This window comes from Alexandromys fortis, unplaced genomic scaffold (genome assembly GCF_014885135.2).
Source record: "Alexandromys fortis isolate MF-2015 unplaced genomic scaffold, M_Fortis_MF-2015_v1.1 scaffold_15, whole genome shotgun sequence".
Classification (NCBI taxonomy): domain Eukaryota; kingdom Metazoa; phylum Chordata; class Mammalia; order Rodentia; family Cricetidae; genus Alexandromys; species Alexandromys fortis.
In genome coordinates, this window is record NW_026067911.1 from 10,238,427 (window position 1) to 10,249,298 (window position 10,872).

The 10,872-nt window shown below is 38.9% G+C and overlaps 1 protein-coding gene across 2 annotated transcripts in view; it reads right to left on the reverse strand.

The window, feature by feature from the left end:
• Sclt1 (sodium channel and clathrin linker 1) overlaps positions 1–9,661 on the reverse strand; it is a 92,382-nt gene extending 82,721 nt beyond the window's left edge. The window contains exons 1-2 of one of the 2 annotated variants that reach the window (XM_050138404.1): positions 9,222–9,661; positions 2,498–2,553 (exon numbers count right to left, since the gene is read on the reverse strand). In XM_050138404.1, the coding sequence (XP_049994361.1) occupies positions 2,498–2,547 (50 nt within the window). In that variant the 5' untranslated portion in view covers positions 2,548–2,553; positions 9,222–9,661. The remainder of the gene's footprint in view (positions 1–2,497; positions 2,554–9,221) is intronic. The other variant, XM_050138405.1, reaches the window with a different exon arrangement.
• Positions 9,662–10,872: the final 1,211 nt, after the last annotated feature.

A 10,872-nucleotide genomic window follows, 5' to 3' on the forward strand; every position in this document is an offset into this window, starting at 1 on the left:
GGGGGGGGGGGGGGGGGGGGGGTGGGGGGGGGGGGGGGGAAATGGGAGGCTGGGAGGAGGTGGAAACTTTTTTTTTCCTTTTCTCAATAAAAAAATATATATATATATATAAAATAATATGCTGAGAGAGGACACACTAGTGGAGAGACAAAATAAGTAACCATAGGAAAAGAAAAGAGTGAGGGACTCAGCTACTTTAAAGTTTAAAGAAGAAAATAGAAAATTATTTCATTAAGCACATCGCAATCTGGGAATGCATATTTGAAACACCTATTATCTAGGATGCTGCAATGGACAGTCGGCACTCTTACTTATACTTCACATTTCTGTATCTATATAGCACCTGACGGTCTAAAACTATATATTCAAGATATCCTCAAAGTCGGTGCACAAAAGATTAAAATTTTACCAAAGGAGCCAATTAAAAGAGACAGACACATCTTAGTAAGAAAAATAAATAATAAAGACCTGAGAAACGAGATGAATAAACATTTTATGAGAAAAGTATAAGAAAAATGTCCAAATATCAGTATTTAGAAAAGTGTAAATTAGGATCACAAGGAGAAATTACTTAGTAGCAAAAATAATAGTATTTAAGAAGTTTAATTAGAGTTATTGCCAGAAAATATAGATCAACATGAATTAAAAATACTACTGGTGAAAATATAAACCAGTTGATACGGACAAGTTATACATTAAGTTGACATCCAATTATACATCTATAACTTGGTAGTTTCATCTCTTGAAATTTTCATACCTGTGCATGATAGTGAAAAGTGTTAAGTCCCAAAATACTGGATATGATTTTTATAATTTTAAAAATGCCACCTAAATAATATATTACTAAGAGAATCCAATCTAGTATTTACTTGGTAGAGGGAATGAGGATGGGAACAAGAAAGAAATCATAGATAGAGGCATCAAAGTTGGCAATACTTTTAGCTTTTAAGCTTATTGTTTGATTGTATGTAATTATTGTGTTTCCTACTACACATATTTATACTATCTTATTGTATTATAATATTTATAAAGTATTTATGTGTCCAATTTCAAGCTATTTATTTCTTAAAGTCAGTGCACGAGAAAAATGTTCTTTTGTCACAGTCTATCAACAGAAACCTTGGTCAGGGAACCCGAAGGACACCCCATCCCAACAACATAGGCTATTGGCATTGTCCTTGAGTTGCTTTCCAGAATTTGGAATTACGTCTCTAATGCTGGAAACAATACACATTTTGGACACATAACATGATAAAACTAAGCTGCAAGGACTGGGAGGTGCTATGCAAGCTACCAAGGGGTGGGGCAATCAACAGCTCTACCCAGCTGTGGTACTTATAAAACACAATGACCAGTATTTAACACATCCCTAAAGGTGAAATAGTAGCGCTTCTATCTTGTGAGTAACCAACAGATGCCTAATTGTACCTAAGACCTGCTCTATAGGAGGAAAAACTCAGAGACAGTACTACAAACCTCGCCAACTAAGACAGGCGAGACCAGGAAACCTAGAAGAAAACTCACTACTGCCACTTTCTTAAACCAGTGTAATCTCTAACTGCATTCTAAATACTTATCCTTATACACACAGTCAATGTAGATCAGATAAGTTTCTTTTAGCAGCAGATAGAGACCACTATAGGAAGCTACAAACTGGTCAAAATGCAGAAAACTGACTGTGAGGTGCCCAGACACATCTCTAACACTACCCCTGTATCTAAGACTAAAGGAACACAAAGGAAGAGGAAGCAGAAAGAGTCTAAGAGCCAAAGCACCAGGACATGTGCTAAGAGATTGTGTTTTCAATATATAGGTCAGGAAAGCTACACTCATGAAGTCTCAACAACATGGTAACTAAATAAAGATCAGAACAATGACACCAGCTGACATGATAATATGAATAGGGGAACTCTTACAGGGCTTCACCCTTAGAGGAGGAACTCTAGGCAATTAAAGACTACTAAGAGGTAAAATTAGTAGTTACCCAAAACCATGTGGTCAGCCCTACAAATACATATGAGAGCAACATTAAATGGACTCAGTAGGTTTATATACATACATATATGTGCGCATATATGTACACATAGAATAAAAGTAATAGGTGAAGTAAAAGATTCTTTTATAAGTTGTAATTCATAGGCAAGAAAGTTACAACAGCCGGGCGATGGTGGCGCATGCCTTTAATCCCAGCACTCGGGAGGCAGAGGCAGGCGGATCTCTGTGAGTTCGAGACCAGCATGGTCTACAGAGCTAGTGCCAGGACAGGCTCCAAAGCCACAGAGAAACTCTTGTCTCGAAAAACCAAAAAAAAAAAAAAAAAAAGAAAGTTACAACAGAAGGAAGTTAAATAACCTGTTTTACGTCACAGTTAAAGAAGCCAACAGTCAACAGAAATTTAAGCTCGGGAGTCTGCACTCTAAATCACTGTACTCTGTGTATCAAGAACAAAATGAAAGTTATCTAAAGCCACAGACAACCAACTGGCTAATTGATTTACCTTTCATTTTCAGTGATGACAGTTTCAAGCTGTAGTTTCATCTCACCCATGTGTTTCTACAAGAATAAAACACAGTGTAGTAATACATTCTCGAGACAATTAGATCTCCATTTAGTACTCAATTCACATGCAAGCAATCAGACTTTTTGATATTTACAGATAAAATTTATTCATTACATTTAACAAGCAGTATCACATGTAGATAGTTTAACAATTATACCAAACATAATAGAACATTCATTTTTCAACAGATTGTAAATAAATAAAAACATTTTATGCAACAATTGAGAAATATTTAAAAATATATATCCAAGAAAACAAAAAAAAGATACACTTCATTATACTAAAAATACCAGTTGAGTTGGGCATGGTGGTATATGCATTTAATCCCAGCACTTGGAAGATAGAGGTAGGTAAATATCTGGGAGTTTGAGGGTAGCCGGTCAACAAAGTGAGTTTCAGGACATCCAGGGCTATTACACAGACAAACCCTGTCTCCAAAAAAAAAAAAAAAAAAAAAAAAAAAAAAAAAAAAAAAAAAAAAAAAAAAAAAAAAAAAAAAAAAAAAAAAAAAAAAGAAAAAAAAAACCCAAACAAACAAACAAACAAACAAAACCAGTTGATCGCTATACCTTAAATTTATATTTTAATTAATTAATCAATCTATTCTGTGGAAGCTCATATCAATATGTATATTTTCTCCTATTTCAAGAGGTAAAATGGGAATGGTGAAAAAAGAAAATTAAGGTTTTCTTTAGCACTTATTCACTCTCACCACCCTTAGTAACTATCTGAACTCTGTTCTAAACAATGTTGCTATGGTAAACAGACAAGGTTGATTATTTAGCAGGTTAGATGATTTAAAAACTCATTAACTAAAATACAATGAAGGTTATAATCCATACTGCAAAGAGAATGAGATGAAAGTTTCACTGATTTTCTCTGAGGTAATAACAGAGAAATTATTAGCATTTCAAAGGGAAAGGAAGAGGGAATTTAATAAAAGCAAACTGGGAAAAATAAAGAGTCAGTTTTCAATAAGAGCTGGTCATGGAAATACATGTTTAAAACAAAGGTGTACTCAGCTCAAAATACATCCATCAGTCTTGATTGGGTACTCGAGGGTAAAGGAGAAGAGCCAAGCCTGAAGCCGACCTGGCAAGAGATGTGTGAACAGGCAGCTCTCCAAGTCTGTCTCTCTCCCACTCAGAGAGGCTCAAAGCAGCTTGGCTTAAAAAAATCACTAACCACCTTTTAATATGAAATTGGCATCAAAGCTGAATTTTTCCCAAGTTCCAGCTAGGCCAGGATTTCAGTCAAACTAAAATGAATTAATGTACTACCAGATAACTGAGTATTGATCATATTTGCAAAGACAGTCTCCCTTGAAAAATATCTAGTACTGCAAATGATTATATAGAATACTATATATTACATATAACATCCTTATATAAGTATAAAATTATATATATTCTTATATAAGCATATTATTATATAAGTCACATCAAGGACTTTACCATAAAATACTTGAAAATATTTAATTATTTGGAAGGAAAGAAAATCTACATAGTAGATTTTAGATCTTATATCATCAAAATTTCCCTACTATACATGATTTTGGTGGGGTGGGGGTGGGAATCTTTGTACATAGAATTACAGCATGATTTTCCTGTTTTGAAGGTGTACTATTTCTTTGTCACATCTGTAATTCTTTTTTCTTTCAATGTGTTAGATTTTGTTGGGTTTTTGTTTTTGTTTTGAGAGTTTCTGTAGTCCTGGCTGTTCTGAACTCTCTATGTAGCTCAGGCTGGCCTGAACTCATAGAAATCCACCTGCCTCTGTCTCTTGAGTGCTGAGACTAACTAAAGGCACTCAGACTATGCCCAAGTATATCTGTAATTCTTTAAATTAGTTCTACTTATTAACTATATCTATGCGAGCAAAGATGAACTATTCTTAGAAGTAGATACCCAACATCTTTTTCTCCCTCTCTAAAAATATATAACACTATTACTATCATTGAAGACTCTTGGGCTTTTTAGTGTAGTTTCTTCCTATATTTAAGTCAGTAATCACCCACAGGCGGTAAGAACATCAGATGAGAAATTTAAGGCAAGCACTTCCGAAAAATAGCTCATTAAAGAGACACAGGAACCAGATAGGTGATAAGAGGTTTTAAGAGAGTTTAATTTCCAGACAACTAGCTATTCTGGAACAACAACTGAAGTACACAATACAGCATCAAAGCAATTCAGAAAGTGCACTCAGCAGAAACTTTAGATTTGTTATTCCTAAAACTAAAACACCATTTACACAAAAAGGACTTCTGTTCTTTAATTGCTTATCTAAAGGAAAAAAAGACATTGTTGTGGTTGGTTGTTCTTTTTTTTCCCCCGAGACCCGGGTTTCTCCATAGCTTTTTAGTTCCTGTCCTGGAACTAGCTCTTGTAGACCAGGCTGGCTTCGAACTCACAAAGATCCTGCCTCTGCCTCCCGAGTGCTGGGACTAAAGGTGTGCACCACCCGCTTTTGTGGTTGGTTTAAATTAAAATGGCTAAAGGCTAAAAAAGACATCACAAAAAAATGGGAAATGAGCTGGGCGGAGGCGGTGGTGGTGGTGGTGGCGGCGGCGGCTCACGCCTTTAATCCCAGCACTCGGGAGGCAGAGGCAGGCAGATCTCTGTGAGTTCGAGGCCAGCCTGGTCTACAAGAGCTAGTTCCAGGACAAGAACCAAAAAAGCTACGGAGAAACCCTGTCTCAAAAATCCAAAAAACTGATGAATATCTTGCATATCACCATAGAATCTTCATCTGGCGATGGATGGAGATAGAGACAGAGACCCACATTGGAGCACCGGAATGAGCTTCCAAGGTCCAATGAGGAGCAGAAGGAGGGAGAACATGAGCAAGGAAGTCAGGACCGCGAGGGGTGCACCCATCCACTGAGACAGTGGGGCTGATCTATTGGGAGCTTACCAAGGCCAGTTGGACTGGGACTGAAAAAGCATGGGATAAAGCCGGACTCTCTGAACATGGTGGACAATGAGGGCTGATGAGAAGCCAAGGACAATGGCACTGGGTTTTGATCCTACTTCATGTTCTGGCTTTGTGGGAGCCTAACCAGTTTGGACGTTCACCTTCCTAGACCTGGATGGATGGGGGAGGACCTTGGACTTTCCACGGGGCAGGGAACCCTGACAGGGAACCCTGATTGCTCTTGGACTGGAGAGGGAGGGGAGAGGGGAAGGGGGAGGGGGAAAGGAGTGGGAGGAGGGGGAGGGAAATGGGAGGCTGGGAAGGCGGAAATGTTTTTTTTTTTCAATTAAAAAAAATGGGAAGTGAATTAACTTAAGAATTGTCTTATAATAATACAGAATCAGAATCTGGCTCTACTCTGTCAGTTTATAGGTTTGTAAACAAACTTGGAAATATGCCGTGGTGCACAGTGAGAGTACTGCTGGCGCAATCTCTAGGCTAACCCACGGGAATCACGAGTATTCCAGTGGAGGAAACCCAATTTGCAAAGCTTTAGAAATATTTGTCTTTAGAATAGTTGCTGTCAATTCTCTAAAACCCTTGTGATGTCATTCATAATGCTCCCCTTTTCCATAGTGGGATTTGTCCCCCCAAAACCTCAGCAGTGTATGAATTGATTATTGGGCATAACTCTTTTCTGTACTGGTGACTGGATGGCCTTTCCCCACACTGTGGGGCCCTGGTGTCAAAGTATTCGCTCTGTCAAACCTTTGTTTTTATAGTAGCCCCAGAGAAAGGAATTCCTTTGCACCTGGGCATCAGGGGTACAAGCACCCCACCACTTAGCCCTGGGCTGGAAGCTGCAATCTCCTGATTTTACTACATAGTTGCAGCTTTTCACCTTGATCCAGTGCTAAGAGAAACCCTTTGATCAGCAAGCATTTGGTGAAAATGTTAAATGTGGATCAAGTGCCATCCGTTTCCCTTCTGTGGTTTACGCTGGTTGCTATGGTTACCACAAACGCTGTGTGCTGTGCTCTCAGCTACCTTGGAAGTAAGCAGAAGTGCACAGAGAATGCACAGCATTGCGGTTTTCCCTTTTTTCTTTTTTTATCTTTTTTTTTTCTTTTTTCTTTTTTTGGTTTTTCGAGACAGGGTTTCTCTGTGGCTTTGGAGCCTGTCCTGGAACTAGCTCTTGTAGACCAGGCTGGTCTCGAACTCACAGAGATCCACCTGCCTCTGCCTCCCGAGTGCTGGGATTAAAGGCGTGCGCCATCATCGCCCGGCGGTTTTCCCTTTTTTCTACATTTATAAATTACAAACTTCTAGATTACATAACTACACAAATGTAGTTAACACACAAAGTTCCTCTCCCCCCTCTTAGAGATCATAGCTTCTTCCTCTATTTACCCTTTTCAGATATGCCTGGGTGTTTCACAGCCACACTCCCTCTGAGACATAAGCAAGCTAACAGGCACTCAAGCTAACAGGTATTTGTTTTTGCCAGCCTTATCTGTCTTGGCCCTAAGAAATGCATGCCTGGTATCCTTACTATTGCCAAAGAATTGTTAATTGTGACTGTGTGGAAACCTCGTGTTTTACAGTTTATATACCCACAGAGACACAATTAACAGACACAAGAGAGCATGGAAAGAGAGAACACTGGAACTATACATGGCTGATTCATTCCTTTCACCATCAGACCCCTTCAGCCATTTTTCACTTGCTGTAAGTGTTCCTTCTGGATGATAAAGGTTTAGGGGGCTGGCAACCCAATAAACCTCGATAGAAATGAAAAATCTGTAGAAGTCTTTATGCAAGAAAATACCTAACTTTATCCTTAGGAGTTGAAAGCATTGTGTTCTCTTAGTAAAGGTATATACCAATCTATTAATTAAAAAAAATAATACTGTAAAAACATTTATTTAGCTCTCTCTTGTTCCCTTAAGCCCTGGGATTTACCAGATATTCAAAGGCCTATATATATTAAGGTTGCGTATAAAATGCCCCTTAGGTTTGAAAGCCTATGTTCAGAGGTTGGAACTTGCAAGAAGATTGCATTCTAAGGGCTCTAACTTTATCATCAAATTAATCCATAGCTTCATGGACAATTCAGAGACAGCTGTCACCAGCATATGCCCTCAAGCGCTTATTTAGTCCCAGCACCCTTCTCCTCTCGCTGCTTCCCAGATATCATGAAGTGAGCAGCCTCCTCCGTCATCTTCTCCAGCTATCACATTCTCTCTCTTCTCAAAGCCAGGTAGCCTGGACTGAAACCATTTGCCAAAACCCACCTCCCTCCTTTAAGTTGATTTTTCTCAGGTATTTTGTAAGAGAGACGGAAAGGCGCCAAGGCTTACTATGTGCTACACTTGAAGGCAGAGCACAGAATCTCTTCCTCTGAGAAAATAAGTCTCCAGGGGTTATTTTTATACAAAGCTATTGTGCTTTCTCACATTTGCATCAAATTAACCCTGCTTTCTTTACCATTAGTGAATTGATTCGGGGTCTGGTATCCAAGTCAAATACAATCATTAGGAGGAGCCACTGTCAGCAGGTGGGCTTACCCTGACACCCAGAAGTTCTGCTGAAGAAATACTTCTAAATATTTATCTGCCATTTGTATTTCTTCCATTTGAGACCTGAAGATTATTTGATTGGCAGCTTTGTTTTTAGTGTTTAATTTGTACAATTCTTTATACATTCTAGAAAGAAGCAGTAGAGGCAGCAGCAGCAGCAACTTTAAGAGAAGACAGTGAGAAAAACAACAACAAAAGCAGAAAAGGAAACACTAGGGCCAAAGTGTATAGCTGGGAAAAGGAGTTAAGGGAAAGTGCAGGTACACATGGAGGGAGAGCTAGGAGCTATAACTAGGAGAGATAGGGTTTTTCCTACATACATAAAAACCCCATATGGAAACCTATTACTTTGTAAGCTAATTTTAAAAATAAAAACTCATTTGGGGGGGGTTGAGACAGGGTTTCTCTGTAGCTTTGGTGCCTGTCCTGGAACTAGCTCCTGTAGACCAGGCTGGCCTCAAACTCACAGAGATCCACCTGCCTCTGCCTCCCGAGTGCTGGGATTAAAGGCATGCGCTACCACTGCCCACCAAATAAAAACTCTTTTATAAAAATGAAATATTTATACTGTTTTTCTGGTATCAGAAAATTTGGGAGGAAAGGTAAAAGACATTTATTTCAGTTCAAGGAAATGAAATGTGGGTAACTGAAATAACAATCCTGTAGTATTTTTAGTTTTTCACGAGCCTAGGCTCAGACACCCTGAGACAGATCTGCCTATAGACAGCTTCCTGAGCTTATTTCTGTTATTCTTAAAATAAACTTCCACTAGTAATAGAAAAACATGTACCACAATCTAAGCCTATATTGGAAGTAGGTTAGTATTATCTTATCTAAAAGACACAAGACAAAGACATCTGGCAGAAATAGATCTGAAAATGGGGAAAACCATTCTGCAAATAGTGATAACTATGGGTAGAATAAGGGTGAGGTATGAAAGGCTATGAGACAGTTCTGAGCACAGAGATACAAACAGATAATAATGCAATCAGGACACAGCTCCAAGCTTCGAAAAGATGCCTCTGTCAGACCGCAAGAACAATGGAATACTGGGTTTGAAAGAATACTGAAGATAATGTCTACCTATACACATTTAGAAATGAATGAAACTTTCATATTTTTTTCTCACAGTAAAACCATACAGAAGCTTAGTGATTATGACTTCATACCTGGTAACAGGTCAGCTGTCTGCTTAGTTCTTCCAGATGTTTCTCATACTCAGCAATAAGAGGAGGTAAACAACTGTAGGAAAATACAGAATTAAATTACAGTGTATTCAGTTCCATTCACTTTAAGTATCTAACAAGTAAAATAAATCCCAAAATAGAAATTTGTGCTTAGTAGGAATCATAGTTTGCTGCTTTCTTAACCTTAGTACAAGAAATATTTTGGACTAAAACCTTCTTGATTGTGTGGAAGGGGCAGGAGGAGAGGTCTGAGCACTGACAGATAACTAATAGCTTCTCTGGCTTCTATCACAGGAAGCCTCACTTCCAAAGGGTTTACTTGTAAACAAATCAAAGATGCTCCCAGATAGTACCGTCTTTTCCTGAGGGTGGGCAGGGAAGGTAAGATCATCCTCCATTATAATTCAGTTTTCTAGACTCCACCAATATTTTCTTCTTCTCTTCTTCTCTTCTCTTCTCCTCTCCTCCCCTCCCCTCCCCTCCCCTCCCCCCCCCCCCCCCCCCTCCCCCTTTCCCATACCCTCCCCCTCTCCCTTCCCTGTCCCCCCCCCCCCCCCAAGATGGCTCAGTGGTTAAGAAAATTTGTTCTGCTAGAAGCGGGTTTGATTCCAACCATCCACATGTGGTTCACAGCTGTCTGTAAATCCAGTTCTAGGGGATTCGGTGCCCTCTTCTGGTCTCTGTGAGCACCAGGCATGAAAGTGACACACAAACATGCAAGCAGAATATTCATACACATAAGATAAAATAAAATAATTAAGTAATTAAAAAATAAATCTTGAAAAAATAAATTTCAAAAAGATTAAGAAGTATGCCTTTGTCAACTCTTAAAGGTTATGGATAATGTTGAAGGTAGTGGGCCAAACTGGTGACCACTGAGGCACTCTGGTCTTCAGTGAGTTTATATTCTCTGTGGGGGAGAGTAAAAAGCTGATTATGAGGTAGTGTCTTGGACAACTAAACTTGGAACAGGAAGGTCTGTTCTTATATGGCACTAATAAGGTAAACTGGAGAAATCATTTTTTCTTACTGAACTCAATTTTCTTATAAGGTGGGGTTAATATTCTATATCTTGCTTTCCTTACCGTATATGGGGGAAATTTGTAATGTTACTAAAAGCACACAAAGTAAAATGGTGAGACAGTTTTTAATGTGAAGAGTCCATGAGTCATTTGTCAGAGGTTTCCATAGGAAGGCAAAGTCTTTGGGCTATAGTGATGAGCAAGAGCTATCTGAGCCAGTCTCTAGGATTAGGAGAAATCACTGGAATATCTGAGCTGGGTTGGTCTTGTAGTATAAGGATAGTGACAGTTGTTTGAGATGCTCCTCGTTTCTAATATTCTGTCCGATTTTGCTTACAAATGATTAAATGCCAGTATTTCTGCTTCTGGACTATATTCCCCAGACTCTACTCAGAAGCAACATCCAAATACTTTTTCTCAGTTAAAAAGTAAATCTTGGGGCTGGAGAGATGGCTCAGAGGTTAAGAGCACTACCTGCTCTTCCAAAGGTCCTGAGTTCAATTCCCAGCAACCATATGGTGGCTCACAACCATCTGTAATGGGGCCTGGTGCCCTATTCTGGCCTGCAGGCATACACACAGACAGAATATTGTATACATAATAAATAAATA